The sequence below is a fragment of the Camelus dromedarius genome, chromosome 9 (genome assembly GCF_036321535.1).
Source record: "Camelus dromedarius isolate mCamDro1 chromosome 9, mCamDro1.pat, whole genome shotgun sequence".
In the NCBI taxonomy this organism is placed as follows: domain Eukaryota; kingdom Metazoa; phylum Chordata; class Mammalia; order Artiodactyla; family Camelidae; genus Camelus; species Camelus dromedarius.
This window is the reverse complement of record NC_087444.1, coordinates 35,601,370-35,627,642: the sequence shown is the minus strand read 5'-3', so window position 1 is coordinate 35,627,642 and position 26,273 is coordinate 35,601,370. Positions and strand designations below refer to the sequence as shown.

General features: G+C 39.7%; 1 protein-coding gene and 1 long non-coding RNA gene across 2 annotated transcripts; one reads left to right on the top strand and one right to left on the bottom strand.

The window, feature by feature from the left end:
* The first annotated feature begins 12 nt into the window (after positions 1-12).
* On the top strand, positions 13-26,067 carry UTP4 (UTP4 small subunit processome component). The gene is made up of 17 exons (XM_010979227.3): positions 13-114; positions 1,205-1,370; positions 4,026-4,217; positions 5,280-5,364; positions 6,912-7,001; positions 9,938-10,149; positions 13,306-13,477; positions 13,588-13,679; positions 14,924-15,020; positions 15,790-15,854; positions 16,160-16,282; positions 16,663-16,819; positions 20,330-20,436; positions 21,449-21,544; positions 23,012-23,197; positions 24,678-24,788; positions 25,860-26,067. The coding sequence occupies exons 2-17, from the start codon at positions 1,212-1,214 to the stop codon at positions 25,974-25,976; spliced, it is 2,061 nt and encodes a 686-aa protein (XP_010977529.1). The 5' UTR covers positions 13-114; positions 1,205-1,211; the 3' UTR covers positions 25,977-26,067.
* LOC135322028 (uncharacterized) lies at positions 1,700-17,899 on the bottom strand. The gene is made up of 3 exons (XR_010382277.1): positions 17,391-17,899; positions 14,871-15,005; positions 1,700-1,862 (listed from the first exon to the last, which is right to left on the bottom strand). It is a non-coding gene; the product is annotated as an uncharacterized LOC135322028 (long non-coding RNA).
* Positions 26,068-26,273: the final 206 nt, after the last annotated feature.

Here is a 26,273-nt window from a genome sequence, read left to right as displayed (position 1 = left end):
CTGCGCACTTCCGGCCTTGCGCCGCGAGTACTTCCGGGGCAGAGCACGCGAGCGCGCGCGCACGTGGGGCCGGGGCGGAGAGGCGAGTGTGGAGAGTGGCGAACCCATCCGCGGGTGAGTAGGGGAAGAGGTGTGGGAGGAGATGGTGAGGGGGAAGCTCGAACGAGTGCGGGCTACTCTAAGTCGACGTCCCTCGGAGCTCGCCGATTCCCTTGTGCCGAGGCCGGGAAGGGCTACTCCGGAGATCCCCGGAGAGGGAAGGGGCGGCAGAGCCCTCGAACGCGCCTCAGACGCCCTCTTAGCCCGGCCGGGCCGAACGCGCTAGCTTTGCCGACGGGTTCCTAACCTTGAAAGGGAGACGAGTAGGGGGCGAACCAGACCCGAAAGTGTATGTTGGCGGCCGGGGAAGAGGGGATAGTTGACAGGTGCCGGACAGTCCTGTCGCTTCCTCCCCTTGAGGAGCTCTTGATTCTTACTGCCTCATCAGCCCCACCGTCACTACCGTAGTGGATTTGCAAACCTAGTATGCAGTAGAGATAGAAATGTTTGTTAAAATGCAAATTCCTAGTGTTCTGGACCCAAAAGATTGGCATTCTGGAGCTATGGGATAGGACCCGAAATCCTGCATTTTTAAAAACTGTTTTTCGAGGCGATTTTGATACATGAGTTCTGCGCACCGGACTTTGAGGCACTCATTTAGGCTGTCAGCATTTCTTGCTTTTTAAGAGCGATGGTGGTGTTTATCCTTCGCTTCACCGCCCTAACCCCAGAAAACCTCACACACGGAGTAGAAAAGAGGACCTTAGTTCTGCCTCGAATACAGCTTGTCTTCTTCACGTGGCTCCAGTAAAGTGTGCACTCCCAGTTAGAGGAAGAATGAGGTTATGTTCACTCTTTTGCTCTAAGACCAAGTATTAGATTCTCACAGCTCTCTCCGGGACCACTTCCTTCAGGCAGTTGTCAGGATTGCCAGGAGTCTGGGTGATGTTCTCTGTGTTCATCTTTTAATTTTTTTCTGAAGAGTCCTGAGCTTCTGGAGATTTTGAGATTGATTCTTGTTTGCGACATGAAAGCATCGTTAGTTGGATATTTAGAAATGAATCCCAGTGAGGTATAGTTGGAGTCTTTCACTCAAACAGTGGTAATAGGAAACAGTAGGGGTGACATGCTGCTGTTAACGTTTAACAACTGTTCTTCCCCCCAGCCCAGGAATGGGTGAATTTAAGGTCCATCGAGTACGTTTCTTTAATTATGTTCCGTCGGGGATCCGCTGTGTGGCTTACAATGACCAGTCAAACAGATTGGCTGTTTCACGGACAGACGGCACTGTGGAAATTTATAATTTGTCAGCAAACTACTTTCAGGAGAAAGTAAGTCATCTGGGAGCCTGCTCTTGTGTTTTTGATGTTAATTTTCTTCTTAAGTTTGATTCTATAAAATCTTGCTATGTCTTTTGTATTCAAAGAGTTAAAAGAAAGTGACCCTACTCTCTCAGGAGCTGTTTAGAACCACATAACTTCTGTAGCGAATATGCAGTCTCTCATATGATTGATGAGCTTAGAGTTTTGATCTGTATAATGTTGCTTAGAAAGATCCTACCTAGGAATTGTGCTCACTGTCGTTTGGAAACTGATGTTTGCTATATCTATTGGGCACAACAAGAAAGGAAATTGTCACATCAGCAGTCTCGGCACCATTCTAACTTTGGTAAAGTGGCATTTCCTGTTGTGGGTGTCAGTACCAATTTCATTGATAATTCAGAAAAAGTGATGAGATGTTTTAATATCAAACTTTTTGGTGACTTGATTTCAGGAAGGTGGATTCCTAAGTTCATCCATATGAGGGAAGGTAGACTCTTATACCTATATTTGGGAGTGAAGAAGACTTAAGTTAGGTAAAATACCATTTGGGTGTATGCAAAGGGCTGTTACAGCTGCATGTTTTTCTTTTTTCTTTTTCTTTTAGTATAAAAATGGGCAAGTTTATTAAGTATCTTGGATGTTTAGGTCAAAAGTACATATGAGTCCTAGTGCTACCGCATAGCATATTTTTCAAAGGTACTGATTACTGATTTCAGGTGTAACAAAATAATTCAGTTCACATTTATTGAGTGCCTTATGTATCTTAGGCACCTTGATATAAATGAATGGAAGGAGGAATGAATGAATTCAGTACCTAGCATCTTAGTACTTGGACTTGAGGCACTCTGTAAATGTTTCTAAATGAATGATCGGCAGGTGTTAGGCATTAAGACAAGTATTAGAGGCCTTACCTTCAAGGAGCTCAAAGTCCATCTGTGGGAAAGATGAGTGTACAGTTTCCAGGCACTGTGATAAATTTTATGATAAACCTAAGCACAGGCATAGGATCTTAGTGGAGAGGTGCCTTACTCTGATGAGGTGGGTTTAGGAATCCTGGAAAGCGGTAACTTACTGAACTGACTCCTGAAGAACTAGTAGGAGTTAAGAAATTTCTGGTCACCACAAATAGGTCACATTCTGTAGTATGAAAAACGTGCTGTGGTTCATTCTTGTTGCATCCTGTGGTTTTTCTTGTCTATGATCGTTGTAATTATATAATAGTTCACATATACTTGTTTAATGTTTTTTTCCCTGCTGAACTTCAAATTTTATGAGAACAGGGACCTTGTCAGTGATATTCATGACTGTATTCCCAACATTTAACAAATGCCTGGTACAAAGACACTCCTGATTTAATATTTCCAATCCTTACCTGGTACCTCTTATTTTCTTCTCATCTGTTTCCCTTTTTTCTTCAACTGTTAATTAATTTGATCTAGTCTTCTGCTTTTTCCATATTCCCTTCCTTGCTATTGAAGATTGCTTAACTCTGGTAATCACTCTTAGAACAAGAAAAAATTGTATCTGTGAGAGTGAAGAGTATGGACCAGGAGTAAGGAGACCTACATTCTCTTCATGTCATTGACTTTGGCACTTTGGGCAAGCCACTTAACCCACGAGTACTTTGCCTTTTCAAGTTCAGATAGAAATTTTACCTGCTCATTCCCTTTTGTGTCAGGCAGTTATAAGAGTTAAATACCTTGATAATATGAATACTTTTTTTTTGACAAGTCCTAATATTTTATTTTATTTTATTTTTTAAACATTTTTTATTGATTTATAATCATTTTACAATGTTGTGTCAAATTCCAGTGTTCAGCACAATTTTTGTCATTCATGGACATATACACACTCATTGTCACATTTTTTTCTCTGTGAGTTATCATAACATTTTGTGTATATTTCCCTGTGCTATACAGTGTAATCTTGTGTCTGAATACTTTTTGAGTGCTAAAAAAGCACATAGAAATCTGAAACTTGAATGGAAAACTGGAGTGAGCTGCGTTAGTTTAATTTTTTTTAAATTGAAGTATAGTCAGTTTACAATCTTGTGTCAATTTCTGGTGTGCAGCTTAAGGTTTCAGTTGTACATATACATACATATGTTCATTTTCATATTCTTTTTCATTATGAGTTACTACAAGATACTGAATATAGTTCCCTGTGCTATACAGTGTAAACTTGTTTATCTGTTTATATATAGTAGTTATTATCTGCAAATTTCAAACTGCCAACTTATCACTTACTTTAAATTTTTAAACAGCCTTTCGTAGGTAAAATTGACACACAATAAGCAACATGTATTCAAAGTATACATATTGCTTTTGACATACGTCTGCACCTTTGAAGTCATCACCCAATTTAGATAGCTGCAGTGATTTCTTTAAAATAAGATACATCAGATACAACTGAATACAGACTTTAATCTCTAAAAGGTTTTGCAGAACAAGTTCTAGTAAAAGACACAAAACCAACTGTATAAATAACTAAAATGTGAGCCTGAAAAAAGTGAAAATGTCAGTAGACGTGATCTTCAGATGGTGTCAAAACTCACACTAATTATGTCTCGGGAGGTATTTTGATTTTCACCCGATTGCCTGTAAGTGCTCAGCGCTAGTAGCTGATGAATTCATGGTGGGTTGAGAAGTTATGATGTTTCTGTAGTTTTTTTCAGGTCATGAGTCTCGGGCTACAGAAGCTCTGTGCTGGGCAAAAGGTCAGCGACTGTTTAGTGCTGGACTCAACGGAGAGATTATTGAATATGATTTGCAGGCATTAAACATCAAGTATGCTATGGATGCCTTTGGAGGACCTATTTGGAGCATGGCTGCCAGCCCCAGTGGCTCTCAACTTTTGGTCAGTAAGCAACTACTGGTAATTCAAACCAAGATTTCTCTTGTGCCCCCTTAAACTTTCTTCCCTATGTTTCTAGAAAGGTGAAGTTATATTATGGCATTAGCAACTCTAATCTGAGCTGGATTCCAGCAACCTCCATACAAGATACAAGATTGGAGTTGTTATTGAGGATTAAAAAAATCCCTTGTCCTTTTGTACCCTTTCTACTGCTACTTTGGACCTCATTTATTCATTTATGAGACCAGATAGTTAAGTTGGTTAAGCTTTTCCTGAACTGTGTTCTTTGGAATTGGGAGATGTAGAAACTTTCTTATTTTGTGTTTTATAATAAATTTTATTGTAAAAATATGGTGTATTATTTCTTTCTGTAGATTGACAACACATGTTAGTATGTTAAAAGTTCTGAGAGGGCCTTCTGCAAGTCAACTTGTGGAACCTTGTTTCACCACAGTGTTTCAAAAAAATTTTGAGCGCTAAGACTAAAATTTTTTTTCCCCTCTACTCTTACCATTAGAATGGGTGCTTTCAGCACAACATTGTGAATGTACTTAATGCAAGGATTGTACACTTAAAAAGGGTTAAAAGGGCAAATTTGTTACAATATTTTACCACAAAAAGGGGAAAAATTAAGTGAATAAATGATTTATAGCACACAAAAAAAGTGCTTTCAGAGATAATAATTTTCTGTGATGATCCTATGATCCTTTTTTGATTTGTACTAATTTTACAATATCTTGACATTTCCATTTAGGTTACACCATTAATGGGTCTTTTATTTAGGCCATGAGTCTAGCAGAGGTGTGCTGTGGAATCCTATTTCTCCTCCATGTCCTGTGCAGGAATTGGGCCACAAATTGGCCTGCTTTCTGGCTAGAACATGAAGGCTGCCAGGAATATACTACCAGTGTTTTAATACCAGTACTTGTTTTCCTCTCATAAATTATTTTTCTCTTTCAGAGCAAGTAATAGCTTTAGGGAGGAAATGTATATAATTGTAAATATGTATATTTAGTACTATAAAATGCTTATCTTCTTTGTTTCGTAAATCCTTTTCCATAATAGGTTGGCTGTGAAGATGGATCTGTGAAACTATTTCAGGTCACCCCAGAGAAAATCCAGTTTGAAAGAAATTTTGATCGGCAGAAAAGTAAGGATCGTTTTTGGTGGGGCAGTTAGTAGCCACTGGCATTGGGATATTTTCCAATGGGTGCAGGTACTATTTTATCTGTATGCCAACTCTGTGCTAGGAGCTATGCTTAGCTCAAGCTTTCTCCATTGTGTAGCATAATTGTGATTACACGGTTAACTAATATAGAAAATGAAATCCAAAATAGGAAAGCTAAGGGAAGGGAGGGTATAGCTCAGTGGTAGAGTGTGTGCTTAGCATGCATAAGGTCCTGAGTTCAATCCCCAGTACCTCTGTCAAAAATAAACTAATAAATAAAACCTGATCACCACCCCCACTGCCTCCCCATAATAGGAAAGCTAATGTTTCTGCATAGGCCCATTTGTTAGTTCACAGTATTTCTGTGAAATTTTTGCAAGTGTGCCTGAAGTCTCAAAACTAGAACTTTTTCTTTAGGAGCTGTGATTCTTAATCTTGCTGTTGCATTCAATCTGAATTGGAGAATTTTATAAACACTTGGCTGTGTTCTACCTAGACCAATTAAGACTGACTTCTAGAGCAGGGATTGGCAAACTGTTTCTGTGAAGACACCAGCTAGTAAATATTGTAGGTTTTGCAAGTCATATAGTCTCTGCCAGTGCTGTCATTGTAGCACCAAAATAGCCCTGGATAATACTTAAACAAATGGGCATGGTTTTGCTCTGGTAAAACTTCACTTAGAGAAACAGGTGGTGGCCCTGATTTGGCCTTTGGGCCATAGTTGGCTAATTCCTCTTCTAGAGAATAGTTAAGTGTCCCATGTATTCTCTGTGTCCAGTAATAATATTTATCCTCTGCTAATCACATCCCTATATTGTTTGTTTTTATTATCTTTTGGGTATTCTCTCTTAATTACACAGGTGATATAATGCTTGTTAAAGTTTTCATGTGTTTAACCAAATGTGAAAGAGAAAATGAGTATCTCATTTCACTCTGTAGGCAACATTTTGGAACTAATGTTCCAGACTTTTTGTATAATACAGGATTGCTTGCACTTGTTTTTCAGCTTATTTTTTCATTTGGTATATCACAGACATCTTTCTGTGTCAGTTATGCCAGACTTCATGGCATTCCGTTTTATGGTGTTCTATAATTTATTTAACCAAACTTCTACTGATAGATATTAAATTTCTTTTACTGCTACAACCAGTTCCGTAATGAACATTGTTAGATACATTTGGGCACTCCTGCAGTTATTTCTCTTTGATTAAATTCTCAGTGTAATTACTGGGCCAAATAAGCACGTTTAAATTTTATTAGGTTACTACCAGATCACCCTCAAAAGGTTGTGCTAATTTACACTCCCATCAACCATTTATACATTATTAAAAATAAGTATCAAATACATTATCATGGGCCCCAGGGCAGAGTTTTTCCTCACCCATTATAAAACAGTTCTTTGTAAGTGTAGTAGATGAGAGCTAAGACTGTAGAACACTAACCTTGCAGATCATTGTAGAAGAACCCTTTTACCCTTTGCATTATATGTATGTATATGTCACTTTCTCTTTTGTTTTACAACCCTCAAGGTCGAATCCTGAGTCTCAGCTGGCATCCCTCTGGTACCCACGTTGCAGCTGGTTCCATAGACTACATTAGTGTGTTTGATGTCAAATCAGGTGACTGTTTTTCTCAGTTCATTTGGGGTGTGGGTCTTGTTTGTCAGATTCATGTTTCTGGGTTTCCAAAAGCTTGAGACCTCATGCTTTCAGTGACCTCTAGGGCCTAACTTCTTGTTAACCTTCTGGGATGTCATCATGAATCTCACTTTTTTCTTGAATTACTACTGCTGCTTTTGGGGAATCTTGGTTCTTCAATGGGATGCAGTATCTTTCATCATAATTCATACTAAGATTTGCCCTCAACCAGTAAGACATTTACTATGAACATTAGAATACCTATTTATGTATACCAGTTCTTGGTAAAAGCAGGTGTCTTTGAGGAACATAAGATGTTGGTAACATAGTTGGTGAGACATGAGATCAGTAAGATAGAGAACCACATCCTTTCCCTGTTCTTTGCCTAGAGAATTGGCTGATGGACTCCTTTGGTGATGAGACTGACTTCAACTTGTTAGGTGGGCATGTAGAGGAAACGCAAGCCAGGCATGACCCCTTTTTCTTTCTCCTCAATGGTTAAGCAAGTTTTTTATTATCACTCACACATGCATATGCTCAAAGACTTCTTAAGGCTTCTTACCGAAAAGTAGGAGTCCGCCTCACCGAAAAGTAGGAATCCCCACTTCTCCCACTCCTCAGAGGCAACTACCTGCAACTCTTAGCTGATTCTTTTGCTGTGTTTGTCTGTGTTGTACATAACATGCTTAAAATGCTGTATTTTGATTTTTTTTCAGTTTTAGCCCATTATTTATTGACGTCCACTGTTTAGCCCTCTTTCTCTGCCCTCTGCCACATGCACCCACACTTCCTCCTGATCTTCCTAGTGTGGTTGTTATAACTTTGTCCAGATTAGCAGTTCATGTTTTTATCCTTATGCCTATATAGATACTACTTGCATAGTAAATTTCTTTTCCTTTCCTGTGTGCTTTTTGTTAACATTATCTGTCTCTGTCTCATTCAGGTAAGCGTGTGTAATATATATACATATATATTGCTAATTTATCCCCAGATTCTTCCATTTGTGTAACTTAGGTTCAGATTCATCTGGTTTTCTTTCCACCACTTTCATCTCCTTGAAGGAGTCTTTCCCAGAGCCTCTACTCTGCTCCAGTAGAGCCAGTTTCTGGGCTCGCTGTACAACTGTGAGGTCTTGATCTCTGATTTTTCAATCATTCAGGTTGAATGATTTTTTTGCTTTTCTCTCAAAGTAGAGTCCCCTGTTGCCACGTCATTCACATTCCTAATTTATTCCTTTGTTTGTTGGATCCTGAGAAAAAGGGTTCATGAGAAAGCCTTCTAGTTTGGAAATTATTTTCCCTTAGAATTTTGAAGCCAAGGCTCCACTGTTGTTCACTTCTAGTATTATTATAAACTCTGATGCCACTCTGAGAGTAGGTCCTTTGTATACCGTTTTTGTTTTTCCTGCGAGTTTTTAGGATCTTCCCTTTCTTTATTGTTCTGAAATTTCGTAAGTATGTTTCTTGTGTGAATCTGTTAACATCAATTGTGTCAGACATTTGATATGTTCTTTTAATCCAAAACCCCATGTTTTTCAGTTGTGAGAAAAATTCTTGTAATAATTTTATAAATGAATTTCTCTCCATTTTCTCTGTTTGAAATTTTATTGTTTGAATATTGGCTCTTCTAATCCCCCTCCCCACCCCCCGTTATTTTCATCTCTTTGACTTTTTACTTTGCTTCCTGGGAGAGTTTGTAACATCTTTATCTTTTAGTCCTTTTTATTGAGTTTTTCAATTTCTGCCATTCATTTCCAGAGTTCTTTTTTGTTTCCTGAATGTTCTCTTTTACAGCATTCTTTTTTGTTTCATTATGTACTACCTCTTCTCTTCTCTAGGACTATTCATGATAATATTTGTCAAGTGTTCTTCACCTTGGCTTTTTCCCTACTTGTTGTTTATTTACCTTTTTCTGGTGCTCCGTTTGGCCTCTGCCTTTTGTTTTGAAGGCTTTCCTCCCGTGTCTGGGGGTTATTCTCATCACCACACGAGTGGCACTTAGTACACCTGGGCTTCGTTGAAGAGCAGTCTACCTGGACTGTTAGTTTGGGGAACCTCTAAAGAGGGGCTCTTTTGATCTTTTCTCTTGTGCTTGTTCTATTTCCTGGAAATGGTTTTCATTCTTCTGCCTGGTGATCATAAGCTTGGCCGCGAGCATTCCGAGAAGAAGAAGACTAGTGTTCTCAACAATCACTTAGTAAGTTTTTGTGTTCCATCTAGTACTCCCACCCTCAGTTGTGCCCAATATCCCTCTTTGGAGAATAAGTCTTTAGTCTTCTTTGAGGTGGAATTTGGGAAGTTACCTGGCTTCTTAGTTATGGGATGGGTACGTGAAGGACTCTCTAGGTTTCTTAAACTTTCTTTCAGCTAAACCCTCCTTTTAGCCCCACTTTCACCTCTGTTTCTGGAGTATCTAGAGTCACCAGTTCCTGAGTCTTCTGAGAATTCCGTGGTATAAATCAAGAGACTTCTTGGCTTTCCCCGCTGCTGACCTGGTACTTAGTTTCAGGGTTCCACTAAGTCAGTTACTGCTCCATGCCTGCTTTCCAGTTCCCCAGATTTTGTCACTGTTGTCTTCTCTCCTTTTCCAGTGGTGTTTTGGAAAAGAGCAGAGAGTAATGTGTGTGCCTGTGTGTGTGAGCACGTGCGTAGTTGGCCATTTTTAAGGAAAATCTCGTCTCTTTTCCATTTCACCTCCCTACCAAAAATTTCTTTTATCTACACACCCCCACGACCACCTCCTGTCTCTAGGTAACCATTTTGGTGTTCCAAAACTGAGTTCACCATAACTGCTGTTTACTGGCTGTCTGTGGTCTATGCTCAGGCAGTTGACTTAACAGATGCCTACCACAGGCAGCTTTTGAAGACTAAAGGAGAAATAAATCCCATTCAAATGTGGGCTTTTCTTTTCTTTTTCAGGAAGTGCTATTCATAAGATGCTTGTGGATAGGCAGTACATGGGTGTGTCTAAGCGGAAGTGTATCATATGGGGTGTGGCCTTCTTGTCTGATGGCACTGTCATAAGTGTGGACTCTGCTGGGAAGGTGCAGTTCTGGGACTCGGCTACTGGGACACTTGTGAAGAACCACCTAATCGCGAATGCAGACGTGCAGTCCATTGCCGTCTCTGATGTGAGTATAGTCCCTGTTTTAAGCAGTTCCTGTACAGCCCAGAGGATGAGTAGAGAAGGCTGTGTCCATGATGTGCCACATTGTTTCCTAATCCTCAGTGTTGCTTTGGAGGAAGATGAGTTTAGGAAAACACATTTGAAAACCCATATAATTTCCCTGAACTCTCTTATTCTTCAGGAATTAGTTAGGAATTTATTCTCTAACTAAAGATTAGTTAGCGGAGAGGTGTTCTTCAGACATTCCCCATCCCCAGTTAGTCCAGTCTGACTGGGGATAAGGCACAAGTACCCTAGACAAACCTTGAGAAGCACTATTTCCTCTCTGTATGACTGCTCTCTGCTTTCTATCTTGGGAAATTAGAAGATAATTTTATAGTGATTTTGAAAATACTGATTTTCTCCTATGTGAGTAAAACATAAGCAGATTAGTGTTGAACATGTGTGCCTCTTCCCTTTTGGTAAGATGAATTCTTATTCAGAAACCTGTGGATATTTTAGCAGTGAGGCATGGGAAGTGACTTTGAGGTTTGTTGACTAGATATTTTATTCTTTTCCTTCTTAGTTTGAACATTATTTGCTACCTTAAATGTGGATATCCAGTATGTAGTGTAGCGATCACTCATGCTTGCTTAAAATGTAATTATTTAAATACTAAATAGTCCACTGTGTGTCTCAGTATTTTGTTTTAGGCTTTTAACAGCCATTTTGCAAGTTTTGCTGTTCATTCTTTATCTGAAGATGTCACACACAACACAGATTGACAGATAAAAGATATCCTGATTTCAGAGATGTTAAGGTGTAGGGAAATGTTTGCCTGAGAATTAATGAATTATGGTATTTTTTTTTAATTGAAAAATACAGTTGTACAAATTCCAGTCCTCAAAAATCCTTATCACTGATTCTGGAGTTAGGCAGACTTGGGTTTGAATCCCAGTCGTACCACTTAGTAGCTACATACCTTCCTTGGGCAGATGACTTCATTCTAAGCCTAGGTTTCTTCCTCTGTGAAAGCAAGGATGCTAGTAATACATGTCTCATAGAGTCTGGGGAAAGATTAAATGGACTGTGCTTATACAGTGCTAAGTACAGTGTTTGGCACTATGAGTGTGGTATTACCATTTTCACATCTCTTTTGGAACTGATCCTAATTTCAAGACTTCTCTCACTCTCTTGCCTGAAATGCTGATTATTTTTAGACTTCTTTTAAATGGTTTTTCATTGACTAAAGAGTGAATCATGGCAAGCACCCAGTCCTTTGACCTTCTTTGATGCATTTTACCTTCCCCAACCCCTCCCAAGTAGGTGAGTACTGATTCCTGCAGGGAGTTGTAGGGAACATTTGCTTTCCGTTAGAGGTCAGTTCTCAGATTTTTGCTCTGTGTGAAGCAGTCAGTCTTCGATAAAATTAGGACACACACACTCCTTCCAGGTCTGCTTTTCCCTGGCTTTGTTCCTACTGCACCCCCAGAGAGCTCTTTTCTTGTGTTTGCTTTCCAGTTCTTTTATGATTCCACCTCCGGGAAAGAGGATGTGGAGTGAGGGAGACTTGCCTTCCTTCCCATTTTCTCTCTGTAGGTGGGACTTTGAGCAAATGGCCATTTGAACTGTTTAGTGGAGGTGAGGGAGAGAGAGTTTGAGTTCCCAAGCCACTCACAATCTCCACTGTTGCCTTGGGCTGATGGTTTCCCAGTTGTATCCTTAGAGAACATGAGGGTGAGGGAGCAGCCACCTTATGTGCTGCCCTTCAGTGCTTTCCTTCCTTCTCCACTACCACGTGCCTGCCAGTGACCTCAAAGGCTGCTGACGCAAGATGGAGGTGGTGGGTTGTGCCCTGAGCAAAGACTTTGGAGGCAGTTAGCCATGTATGTTTGTCACATCTATAAACTGACAGACCTGTAAACTCGTGAAGTTCCAGTTTCCTTATCTGTGTAAAGGGCTATTCAGTGATGATTTGGAGTGGGGAGGGAGGTAAAATTGTGACTCATACAAACATGAAATGGGAATATGTCAGAGATTTTCTGTAACTGATTAATGAGGGAACCAGTAAGATGGTACAAGCCATTGAAGGAGAAATCAAAGAACACAGTTATATAAGGCCATCAGGAATGCTGAAGTGATTTACAAATTGTTGCAGGACTCCACATGGCAATAATCAGTTGCAGTCTACCAGGCAAAATTCTTTTGCATTTGTAGGCAAGAGAATCTTTTGCATCACTCTGCTTTTTACAGTTTGCAGAGTTGTAAACTAGCTCTACGACAGTCAAAGGGCTCACTAGACAAGAATACCAGTACTTACGCTCATTTCACCCTCTTATAGATTCTCCTGAGAGGGCAAATGATCCTTAACCTTACAAGTTATTGAAGGACTAGAGATGATATGACGAAGTTCTAGCACAGTAAGTGTGTAGTTGATGGCAGCTACATGCTCAGACATGTTCAGATATCTCACTTTTCTTGACTGGCTCACCTAGTCTTTATTCTATTTGATTGGTTAATTGCTGATCCAGATTCCTGATTTTTCTCACTACCCTATCAAACCCTCTTGTCTTTTTCTTGCTCAAACGTGTATTTTAAAAAATTAGTTAAAATGAAAATGGTTTTGAGATTATAGAGGTATCTTAAAAAGTAGCTGCAGACAGAATAAGACCTTTTAAAACAAATTAGGGTGCTCAACATACTGGTGAGAGAGAGCCTTAAGCTGGGGACCAGGGAACCTGCGTCTTAGTATGATATTGATCAGGCCACTTCCTCTCCTCAGCCTGCCCTCTATTCATCCTTACAAAGAAGACAGTAAATTTCAGGGTTTTCTAAACTTCAGTCTTTTGACTATCAGTTTTGTGGCCCCTCCCGCCTTTTCCAATATTTTCCTGTTTTGTTGCTGTTCTAATGAGGTCTAGCTTGTATTATATTGAAAGCACTCTTAACACTTTGAAGTACTTACTGTTAATTTGTCAGTAGGGGGCGCATTGTTATCTCTGTGAGCTTGCTCCCCTGATAGAATTGTTAGGTTCTGGAGGAAAAAAACCCCTGCAACCTCCCTTCCAATTCTGAGCGTAGGTTTTCCCCTAAACTTCCCAGAGAGAAAACCTCAGGGAATATTTTAAAACTGGGCCCTGTTTTTGCTCAAGTGTACCTCCCTAATGATTTAATTTCTCAGCAAGAAGACAGTTTCGTGGTGGGCACAGCCGAGGGGACAGTATTCCATTTTCAGCTGGTCTCTGTGACTTCCAACAGCAGCGAGAAGCAGTGGGTGCGGACAAAGCCATTTCAGCATCACACTCACGACGTGCGCGCTGTGGCCCACAGCCCAACAGCACTGATATCTGGAGGTGGGTTTCACTCTTGGCCAAGCTGCTTCTCTACTCTGCCCAGCTCTGGTTATTTTCATTCAAGACTCCTTCTAACTCCTATGCCTTCTCCCTTCTCCCTCCCACTCCAGGCACTGACACTCACTTAGTCATTCGTCCTCTCATGGAGAAGGTGGAGGTAAAGAATTACGATGCTGCTCTCCGAAAAATCACTTTTCCCCATGTAAGTATCATCCTCTAACCCCCGTCATGCCCTCATCTCCCCATCTGCCTGACCCACAGGCCTGGCACAGCTCACTCTTCTACGGCAGATTTGTAGGACTTCTGCAGTTACCTATTTTCTTCAGTCTTCCTTCTGTTTGTAAGGCAAGCCTCTGGCAAAGATATTTACAGGGGCCAAGAGTTTTACAGCAGCACTTCTAGTTTGGTCTCTGGGGAAATCATCCCCTTTTCCAGATAGTTGTAGTTTATGGGCATTTTGTTTGTTTTTAAGGCTAGGCTCTTTATTATTGTGGGTGGGAGCAGGAAAATCCAGGCTTCCAGAGTTCCTTTCTAGGTAAATAGTCATCATCCCAGGCTAGAAACTCCTTTCCCTAATACCTGCTTCTGCATTCCATTCAGCCAGTAAAACTTACTGAGTCTGCCTCATTATCTCTTGAATCTAGTCATTTCTCTTTGTCTACACTGCCATTATCTTAGTTTGGATTAGTGCCTCTTCTCAACTGGATTTCTTTACAGTAGCTTGTTAATGATCTCCTTTAATTTACATTTGTGTCATTCCAGCCTATTCTCCATTGATCTATTCAAAAAGCCACTTTATTTATCACTCCATGCTTAAACACCTTTGGTTGGTCTCCATTGCCTTCATTTTAGAGACCTAATTGCTTGGCATGGCTTATGAAACCTATCTTCATTTGGAGGAGAGGGCATCTTCCCTCATCTCTGCTCTCACACACTCCCCCATCCCCACCCAGTCTGGCTGTTCTGAAAGACTTTTTTATTCCATCTAATGCTCTTTTACCTCTGAGCTATTTCACATGCCATCACTCTGCTTGGAATGGTCTGCCCTACCTTCTTGCCTGATTGGTCTTTCCCAGTGAACTTCGTCTGGGCTCCTGTCTTTACCGTCATGAGGCTAGTTTAAATATCCTTTCTACTTTTTTTCATTACATACTGTGCTTCGCCATGTTAAAATTCTTAGCACACTTAGTGTAATTGCCTATTTAATTTTATTTAATTTTATGTCAACCCTTTAAACTGTAAGCTTGAGAGCAGTAACTAGGTTTTATTTACCACTGTGTCCTTAGATCCTAGGACAGTGCCTGGTATATGGTGGTACGTAGGAAATTTTTATCAAGTAAATGCATTTCAACAGTAAAAAATGTTCTGAGATGTCGCTGCTGTATCCACTTACCGAGGCAATAGATGACGCTGGCTTGTTCATGTCTTTTCAATTCTTGGATACAGCGACGTCTCGTTTCCTGTGCAAAAAAGAGGCAGCTTCTCCTCTTCCAGTTTGCTCATCATTTGGAACTTTGGCGACTGGGATCTACAGTTGCAACAGGTAAGATGGGAGAAAGTTTTTTCCAATCAGAAAACTGATGAGAGAAGCCAGAATTAGAATTGTAGTTGAAATACTGCTTGTGGAAACATGGAAGTAGATTTTTCTGTGTCATTGGAACTTACGGTTTTCCCACCCACTGGGTAGACCAGAGTTCTTCACAGTGTTAAAATGGTTAGCAGGACACTGAATCATCTGAAAAGTTTGTGATTCTGTAAGGTGCACTGTGGGGTGTAGCAGAGGTTGTGGAATTAAAGTTCACCTGGGCTTGACCAGCATCAAACCAGGCTGTTGAGAAATGACAAGCTTTAATGTCGGGTAGTGACGGGCCTGCGTGAAAAAGGAGGTCACGTGGATCTTACCAGCATGATAGCCTCGTGACCTTATGTATGACATACATGATCAGGTCCTTTTGTTTTATGGTGAATTAGAGGTTTTTGCTTTAGGTTCCAAAATGAGCAAATGAAGTTGAAGTCGAGGTTGTGCCAACTCCACTTCCACCCACATGCATGCCTGGCTGTGGGTGCAGCTTCAGAGAAATAGTGGTATGCCACAGGCCACATCCAGGGCCCCACATGGAAGCTAAGAACGTGCTTGCTGCTTTCCTCTTCATCTACACACGCCAGAAAACTGCAGGCTTACTAAGTCAGATGTTTTCCTCATTTCCCACTAGTAGAGATTTCATTCTAATCAGGAATGACTTTCTAAAAGAAAACATGTATGGATAACCTTTCTTTGGGAAGGAAAACCTCAGGGATATTTCTTGTTCCAGGAAAGAATGGGGATACCCTTCCACTCTCTAAAGATGCAGATCATTTACTGCACCTCAAAGCAAAGGTAAAGAAGTTTAACTATGTGTTCAGCTTTTGAAATCTGGAACATTTTCTCATTCTGAATTTTGAGGGCTTCTTAGTTGACATCATAAACTGTAAAATTTTCAATTATATGCATGAAGAACAGAACTGAGTTTCCTGTGATCATGTCAGGCATTCAAAATTTAATGGATGAGTGAATACAAGAAATGTGTTTTTTCTTTTGGTAGTATAATGAAAATAATAATATGAAAATGTAAAAATTTTTAAAAACTCAAATGTCATGTGAAGTTTTACTTGACCATTCATCCTGCTTCCTAACACTGCCAGGGTCCTGAGAACATTATTTGCAGCTGTATCTCCCCATGCGGAAGTTGGATAGCCTATTCTACAACTTCTCGGTTTTTCCTCTATCGTTTGAGTCATGAACACGACAACATAAGCCTCCAAAGGGTAAGTGATAGCCCAGTTTCTGGTTGAACAAGAACAAACTTCAGAAGTGGGTGATTTTTGTATGAAGTGGAAATGTACTGGATGTGAATCCTTTTTCAGTGAAAAGGTAGTTGGAGAAAATTATTATAAAACAGTCTTTTATTTCCGTTTAAACTTATGTTTTTGGAGGAGTAGGGAAATGCCAAACAGTGGCGGTAAAGTTTAGGCTTTTGAGGAGATGAAAAGGAGGGTGGATGGGTTACGGTAGGCATGCTCCAAGCCCTTGGTTGATTGGCTTCCTTAGAGACAAACATTCATGTGATTTAAGCCTGGCTATGATTATTTTTAATGGGCTCTGAGTCTAACTTCTCTTTTTGGTTTTTACTCCTGGTTCCCCCAAGGTTTCCAAAATGCCAGCATTCCTTCGCTCTGCCCTTCAGATTTTGTTTTCTGAAGATTCAACAAAGCTCTTTGTGGCATCAAATCAAGGGTCTCTACATGTCATTCGGCTGCTGGAAGGAAGCTTCAAGCACCTGCATACTTTCCAGCCTCAGTCAGGTGAGAGGTTGCTGTTAACTGGCCATGGGAGAGAGTTCTCACTTACTGATGTTCCTTTTTTCCCCAATGAAACCTCAGTTGTTGGGGGTTCACTAATGCTCTTCACCACCCTACAAAAACTATGCACTCACTCACCTGTTTGCAATTTAAAGTAGGAGGAGATACCTGGCAAATGAAAATGCTTGATGAGATCTGAAATGTTCCTCACACCTACTCTTTTCTCACTGGGTTTTTGATTCCTTATTTGGAGCCAGAGAAGTTTCATTACCCTTCTTGCAGTTTTGTTAGTAGCACAAGAAGAAAGTTAAAATCATCTGTAATCCTGACACCCAGAAATAACTGCCATTATTATTTTTGTGTATTTCCAATATGTGCTTGGCCATTGTAGGTATTGTGTGGACATGTTAATTTTAGGGGGTTGTTTGTTTTATATAGATGAGCTTATACATGCAGTTTCATTACCTGTCATAAGGTTTATGAGCACTTGCCATATGTTTGGAGAAATGAGTATGCATGAATGAGTGACATGTGTAGCTAACTATTGGTGAGTTAATTATTAAGGACTTAGTACCTGGTACTTCCTGTGGGACTTTTCCCTTCTCCCTTGCCCTGGACTGTAGTGGCTTCACTGTCATTTAGACTCCATCAGCCTGGAAAATCAACTCTTTGAACTTAAACTCTCACTGTTCATAAGCTCTAGAAGCAAACAGGAAAATAAACATACAAATTAGGACTCAGATAACGAAAACTGACAATATTTATTGAGTACCTAGCTATGTTTTTATTATAAAACTTCGATCATTTATACCTTGCATTTACCCCTTTAAAATTGGGCTCTGCATTGTATATGTAACTATTTCTTCCTCCTCTCTCACCTCATGTCCCTTTACAGTCAAGTTGGTTTCTTCACAGCCCTCAAACCTGTGTGTTCTTGTCCTAGTCACTTTGCTCACACTGTTTTCCATTCTTTTCTACCCACCTCATTCATCCTTTAGCATCCGGTTTTTGTCTAGTTATAATGCGTTTTCATTGTTTAGGAGTGATATATGCAGCACTTATTTTGGCATATAGCGTCACTGATTTTTATCCCACGTAAGTATTCATGATGCCAGGTTGATTTAAAATTACTTCATGACAAAGATGGCTCACATGTGCCCATGCTCCCTTAGTGCTAAATATGCAGCAGGCATCCAGGAAATTAAAGATATGCCTCAAGCCTATTGCATCTGCTGTTTGTAACTTTGATTAAAAATCATTTGGATCAGAAAAGGAAAGTAAAAAAAACATCTTTTAGAATTGCATCCAAAAAAAACATACGTAGAAATAAACCTGACTGAGGATGTAGAAGACTTAGATGCTGAGAATTATAAACATTGATAAAGGAACTTAAAGATGACTTAAAGAAGTGGAGAGTTATCCCATGCTCTTGGATTGGAAGAATTAACATTGTGAAAATGGCCATTCTACCCAGAGCAATCTGCAGATTTAATGTGATCCCTATTAGATCACCCAAGATATTTTTCAGAGAACTAGAAAAAAAAATCCTAAAATTTATACAGAATCACAAAAGACCCAGAATTGCCAGAGCAATACTAAGGAAAAAGAATGGAGCTAGAGGCGTAACCCTCCCAGACTTCAGACGATGCTACAGAGAGTTACAGTAATCAAAACAGCATGGTATTGGCAAAAAAAAAGACATATACATCAGTGGAATGGAATAGAGAGCCCAGAAATAAACCCACACACCTATGGTCTATTAATCTTTGACAAAGGAGGCAAGAATATACGATGGAGAAAAGACATTCACTTCAGCAAGTGGTGTTGGGAAAGCTGGACAGTCACATGTAAATCAATAAAGTTAGAACACTCCCTCACACCATACACAAAAACAAACTCAAAATGGCTTAAAGACTTAAATATAAGACAGGACAACATAAAACCCCTAGAAGAGAACATAGGCAAAACATTCTCTAGCATAAACTGTAGCAGTGTTTTCTTAGGTCAGTCTCCCATTAGAAATAAAAGCAAAAATAAACAAGTGGGACCTGATCAAACTTACAAACTTTTGCACAGCAAAGGAAACTATAAACAAAACAAAAAGACAACCTATGGACTCGGAGAAAATATTTGCAAAAGATGCAATTGACAAGGGGTTAATATCCAGAATATAGAAACAGCTCATACCACTCAATAACAAAAAAACAAGCAACCCAATCAAAAAATGGACAGAAGACCTAAATAGACACTTCTCCAGTGGAGACATACAGATGGCCAACAGGCACATGAAAAGATGCTCAATATCGCTTATTATCAGAGAAATGCAAACCAAAACTACAAAGAGGTATCACTCTACACTGTTCAGAATGGCCATCATTAAAAAATCCACAAACTATAAATGCTGGAGAGGGTGTGGAGAAAAGGTAACCCTCCTACACTGTTGGAGGGAATGTAATTTGGTGCAGCCACTATGGAAAACAATATGGAGATTCCTTAAAAAACTGTAAGAGTTACCATATAATCCAGCAATCCCACTCCTGAACATATATCCAGAGAAAACTCTAATTTGAAAAGATACGTGCACTTCAGTGTTCATAGCAGCACTATATACAATAGCCAAGACATGGAAGCAACCTAAATGTCCATCAACAGATGAATGAATAAAGAAGATGGGGGGGGTGTGTGTGTGTGTATACATTTTCATATATATATGAAAAATGGAATACTACTCATCATAAAAAAGAATGAAATAATGCCATTTGCAGCAACATGGATGGACCTAGAGATGATCATACTGTCAGTCACACAGAGAAAGACATATGACATGATATCACTTATATGTGGAATCTTAAAAAATGATACAAATAAACTATTTACAAGTCAGAAATAGACTCATAGACAGAGAAAACAAACATGGTTACCAAAGGGGAAAGGGGGTCGGGGAGGGAAAAGTTAGAATTCCGTTTGGGATTAGCAGAGATAAGCCACTGTATGTAAAATAAACAAGACCCTACTGTATAATACAAGGAACTTAATTTAATATCTTGTAATAACCCATAATAAAATATATATGTATTATATATGTATATACACATATGAGTGGCATGTGTATAATTGAATCACTATGCGCTATACCAAAAGCTAAGACAATATTGTAAATCAACTATACTTCAATTTAAAAAAAAGTCATTTGATGGAAAAGGAGTTTGAACCAAAGTATAGATTTTGGTGGTAGCTGTTACCCTGAATCTTCATTCTTGTGATAGTCACTCTTTCAGTCCTGAGCAAGTACTGCTTTGCAGTTTATCTCTCTGGCTCCTCTTTACCTGAAGGATGGCTAATTAAATTAAAATAGTAGACAGATTAGCATCTAGAACTTACTTGCAAAACTATCAAGAAATTGTCTATCAGTATTTAAACCTGAAGGTCTTACTGGCTTTTGCCATCGTCATCAGGACCAGGCTGTCTGTAGACACTGAATTCAGAGACTTAACTGTTGTTCTCTCCTTACAGGGACAGTGGAGTCCATGTGTCTTCTGGCAGTCAGTCCAGATGGAAATTGGCTGGCTGCATCAGGTACCAGTGCTGGAGTCCATGTGTACAGCGTAAAACATCTAAAGGTGAGCATGGGCTTTAGTAGCAGCAAACAGGAGAAAGTTAGCTGTGCATTTATAAAACTGAAGGCAGATTGATATGACCTGGAAAACTACTGGGCTTTATTTTTAAACCAAGAATGTTTTACGTGTTTGGAACCCAAAAGTTGTGATCGTAACAATAAAATCAGTCAGTAGGAAAAGTGAAACCACTCATGCACAGAAATTTGAAATTAAGGATTTATGGGTAATGAATGAACATCTAGGTTATGTCTATATTTTGAGGAGGTAATTTACCCAGATGAATAAATGCAGATAGTAACAATATCCTTTAGTAGCTTGCCTCATAATCTCAAGGCATTTTAAAATTAAACAGAATAAGGGATAGCATGAAAATATTTTTCACTAACTGGTACTGATATTGTCATTCAGTTGAATCACTAATGATCTCTTACAAGTTGTCATCTTCATCTAAATGATAAGAACTACCCAAAGCTTACAATAAGCATTAAAAGTTTATGGAACAATATCAAACTGAAGTATTTAATGGGTTTGCCTATTGACTGCATGACTTAATCGTTGCTACACTGTGGCAAGAGCATGTACTGCCCTTTGAACCTTGCCTGGCATTCAGAAGAGTGTTCCTGTGTACTGGTGCAGATGCCTTGCAACTGGACATAAATGTCCATGCCTAGGCATTCATTTCTATTAAATGCAGTGTAGAGCTATTCATTGTAGAACTTCCCCATTCAGTGATGTGTTTATGAGCAATTCATACAAATGTAGAGACAGCAGGGAAAGCTTTTCTCTGAGATTCTCTGCAAATGCTGTCACTTTTGTTAGCAGTTAAACATGCTTTTTCAAAAAATGAAATTAAAGTTTTTTGTTTCGGGAAATGCCTGACACTTACGGGAATTTCCATAGACCCCTTTGAGTTCCAAAACACTATTTTAAAACAACTGACTGAGACCATCCAGTCTTTCCTGAGGGAAGGAATCATATTTTTGAGTTGTCTTTGGTGTCTGTTTCTTGTTCCCAGCTGCACTGCACAGTGCCTGCTTACAATTTCCCTGTGACTGCTCTGGCCATCGCCCCCAACACCAACAACCTTGTCATTGCTCATTCTGACCAGCAGGTAAGAGATGCCAGTGCTTTCTAATTTCTTCCTCCTGGATAGTAACTTGTAAGCCAAGATAATGACAATTTGGGGGGAGTTTTCCTTTGAAAGTACTGGACAATATAAAGGTAGTTTACTCTTGTGTGAAGTAAAACTTCTGTGTTTGGCCTGGGTGCATCATAGGCCAGCAATATCCATTGGCTTGATGGGGTACAATGGTCTGGTGAAATACTGAGATTCTAGAATAAAGAGGCATAAGAGGGAGGAGGAATTGTTTTTAGGCTGGAGATGACATGGACTCAGATGTTAGACTGGATATGGGATAGAATAAGATTTTGAGAGTTAAAAGTGATGAAGGATTATGATTCACCTTCACTTTTGCAGATGAGATCAGGCCATAGTGAAATCGGGTACCTAACAGCTCAAATTAGTGCTTTGTCTACCACTTTTTTCCATACTGAATTGTAAGGAGAATGTAATTATAAGAAGATCTTTAAAATATCTGAGCTACAGAATACGTTATTAACTTATCAATACTTATATATCCTCATTTGTAAAATGAACTTGATAATACCCTCCTCACTGAGCTGTTGGGAAGATTAAATGTGATCCAGGAAGCACATTTAAGTAGACTTCTAGGCAGATGACACAGGCTGCTTTGATTAGTAGTTTTTACACTTACACATGCCGACACATACACATTCTATCCAGAAAATGAAATCTCTCAGTTAAGTTCTTCAGTCATTAAAACCAGTAGGGAATTTCTTGGTACCTGTTTAATTAACAGAGCTCAGTGGAGTTAATAGTACACAGTGCTGTGAGGGTATAGGAAAAAGCACTTCATATATTGCATAAATTAGTATGATCCTTTCAGAGGACATTTTGGAGATATCTAATCTTTGATTCAGAAGTTCTGGTCCTAGGCATTCTTCCTACAGATATGTGCTTTCAGTTGTACAAGAAAACATTGATACAGAGATGATCATTATGCCTTACTTGTAGTGGTCAAAGACTGGAAATACCTAAATGTTCATTAAGCAGACTAGATAAGTAAGCCATGGTAAATCCAAGAAGTGAGTGGATTATTGTGTGTCCTTCAAAGGGGGCATGAGTGATCTATGTATACATTGATATAGGTCAGTCTCCATGATACAATGCTAAGTGAAAAATACAACATACAGAACAGTGTGTATTGTACGCATAAAATATCTTTGAAAAGATGAAAATAAGAAACAGGCCGCTTTTGTCTTGGGGAAAAGAGGTATTAATATTGCAGGGTGGTTTTTCACTGTAAACCTTCTGTGCTATTTGAATTATTTATTCTGTAATTTACCTTAAATTTTTTTTATTAAAAATATTTGTAAGAATGCATATGGCTGAATATGATACAGTCAAGGTTTGTACAGATATTTGCTGGTTAGGGATGACCCTTCTGGTCTTTCTGGATGCCAGCCTGCCTTTCCTCTGTATCATATCTTTCCTCAGGTATTTGAGTACAGCATCCCAGACAAACAGTATACAGAATGGAGCCGGACTATCCAGAAGCAGGGGTTTCATCATCTTTGGCTCCAAAGGGATACTCCCATCACACACATCAGCTTTCATCCCAAGAGACCAATGCACATCCTTCTCCATGATGCCTACATGTTCTGCATCATTGACAAGTCATTGGTGAGTTCTTCACCAATACCACCTATGCTCTTACTTGTTCTTCTTTACTTAGGAATCTTTAAGTTCTAAAAACAAATAAGGACTATAAATTAGAAGAAGGAAAATCAGGGTAGAGGTTGCTAGGATATTCTTTGGAGGAGAGGAGTTTTTGTTTTGCACATTTCCTCATTTTCACTGCCACTCTTTTAAGGCTCCCAGGGAAGGGATAAGGCCCTTGTCTGCTGATTTTTGTTTATTTGACCATTTCTCTGCTTTGCCTATCAGCACATAACCTTAATTAGGGAAGTGATTAGGTCCATATTCAGAAAGTGACCCTAATCAGGGAATACCATTGATTTGGCTGAACCACTTCTGTTTTTCCACCCTGGGTTGCCTGAACGGCACAGTTTCATTAAGGGAGATACAAGCTGAGGTTTTGACTACTTGTGCCCCTTGGCTGAATATACTGAAACACTATCTCCAGGCTTGAAAGTTGGTCTTAATGTCTTGAAAAAAGACCAGTTAGAAAAATTTCGTCCTCCATGGCTGTGATTTAGGTGGGATGTGAACCTTTTTTTCTGTTCTGGATTCCAGCCTCTGCCAGCTGCTGTTTTGATTCACCCCAAATTTCATGTCTTTTATGGGCAGGCAGTTTCTTTCCTAGGAGCAATGTGAGCTGTGGCCATGCCTGTAATGCACTTTGGGCTTAGATTACAGCCAACACACAGTGTTGTGGTATATCTGTGAAGGTGGGGGTAGGAGGAACATGGGGAAAACAGCAGATGGCTCTAAAGGAGGTGTGCATGGTGATGTGTCACTAGAGCTCATCTCGTGGACCCTACGTCCTCTGGGTGTGGGAAGCAGAGCTGGCTGACAAGTGCCGTCTGCGAGATGAGTGATACAGGAAGGGCCCCTCCCACTCGCTTGCCTCATTATAACTCAGCCGAGATCAGCCCATATTTTCCCCCAAGTGTTGGTGATAAGTCCATCACTTCCTCATGTGAGGCAGAGCTATTTCCCAAGGAAGTCAGAGATGAAATATCACTTGCTTGGCCACAGGTCATCTCTTGAGATGTCAGTGACATCAGTGGGGGTAGTTTGGGTTGTGGTTTCTCCTGGGCAGAACATGTCACTTGGCCAGTTCGTGATCTGGTTGGGGGAGAGTCTAGAAAGCAGATCCTCGTGAGCTGACCTCCTACCCATGCTGGTTTGTTCCTGTCTCACAAAGTGTTACTGACAAGGCTGGCCAGAAGCCCCAGCTGGGCCCTTTGATCTTGCTGGCGTAGAGGACCAAGCTCTCTTTGCCACATACTCCCACACTGTACAGAATAGCTGGAAGAATGGCTGCAGCTTTCTTCTGAAGTAAGAGGAGTCCAGGAGGTAGTAAGTGTATAATATGATGGTTAGAAGATGGTGTATCCCTGGAAAATCACTGTAGTCCTTTGATCTGTAGAGGCCTGATAAAAACAATGATTTAAACAATATATTTTTGTCTCTTTAGCCTCTTCCAAATGACAAAACCTTACTCTACAATCCACTGCCTCCCACAAATGAATCAGATGTCATCAGGAGGCGCACAGCTCATGCCTTTAAAATTTCTAAGATATATAAGGTAAAACATCTTGCAGTATATTCTGGATAGTTGGTTCCTTGTGATATTATCAAAATGTAATAAGCTCCACAGTAGGAAAACAAGAGCTTATTTATTTATTTATTTATTTATTTATTTATTTATTTATTTATTTATGGGCGAGGTTAGGTTTGTTTGTGTGTTTGTTTGTTTTGATGGAGGTATTAGGGATTGAACCCAGGACTTCATGCATGCTACACACAGACTTTTCCACTGAGCTATACCCTTCCCCCAAGAGCATCTTCATTTTACATGCAGAGAACCTGGTTTTGGGAAATAAGCAACCTTTCTGAGGATGTCTGTCCCGTATAGTTTGTAGTTCATTTTTGTTGCCTCAGTATATTAGAGGCAGGCACATCATACTTCACCAAAATGAAATACACAGGTAGTGAGAAATGATGTTGGAGCTCTGTTGGGGTCCTTGTTTTTGTTAAAACTGGCTTTTAAATTTGACTTCCAGTGGAGAATGTTCCACAAGATAAATTTCAAGCAAATGGAAGTCATTGAATTTATTATGACTTTCCCTTCTGGGCTAGGCTTTTCATTGTAATAGAACAAATATTCATTGAGGTTATGATACTATAGCTGTTTGTGTCAACTCAGAAGTTTCATTCTCGTGTTTCTCAGATGGGAGTTCCTTGGGCATCCTGGAATATTTTCTTGGGAGTCTGCAGAATTCTTTTTTTAAGGTTGGGATCGGGGGAGGGGGGTTCTGTAAATTATTCAAGTATGATTAAATTCTTGATGTATTTGTAACTTGCCGTTTGTCAAGAACTTAGCTCCAAAGCCCTCTGTTAACATTGATTCCTAAAATTAGAGAGTCACAGATTTTCTATACAGAGAAACATGGAAAAATCTTGCTGAAATCTTAAATGATTGAACTCAGTTAAAAGCTCTCAACCTTTCCAACCTTTTGAGTCCTAGGGCAGGAAGGATTGTCAGAGACTTACATCGCTCCAGCTTAAACTAGGCTAACCTTTTAGCTTTAGTTAGTCTTTTCAGGACTAGCCCTGGAACCTAACTTCTGGTAGAATCAGTACCATCTCTCTACAGCCTCTACTCTTCATGGAGCTTTTGGATGAAAGAACCCTGGTGGCAGTAGAACGGCCTCTGGATGACATCATCGCTCAGCTCCCACCACCCATCAAAAAGAAGAAATTTGGGACCTAAAACAGGGCACTGTCTGTGTCCTTTCTTGAACTGTCTACCCTGTTTGTTTTCACAAATTATGATAATAAAACAGTTGTTCTTTAGAACTAGACATTATGAATGTCATTTTCTAAAATACTGGACAATAATTTCCCTTCATTGACTGAAAGTGAACGGAAACTCCAAGGTATTTGTAGTTGGGATAATACTCCAATTAGCTGTAAATTCATCCAACTTTTTTAGGGTCCTGTTTGTTCTTTAGGCCACACTCAGGAAAAAATGGTAGTAGTTACCCTTCATTCCCTAACACCTGCTTGA

Bases quoted from the DNA above. Each gene is read 5' to 3' on its own strand.
- UTP4 (XM_010979227.3), top strand. From the start codon at position 1,212: ATGGGTGAATTTAAGGTCCATCGAGTACGTTTCTTTAATTATGTTCCG. The intron at 4,218-5,279 runs GTCAGTAAGCAA...TTTCCATAATAG, and splicing joins CCAGTGGCTCTCAACTTTTG to GTTGGCTGTGAAGATGGATC. The intron at 20,437-21,448 runs GTGAGCATGGGC...TCTTGTTCCCAG, and splicing joins ACAGCGTAAAACATCTAAAG to CTGCACTGCACAGTGCCTGC.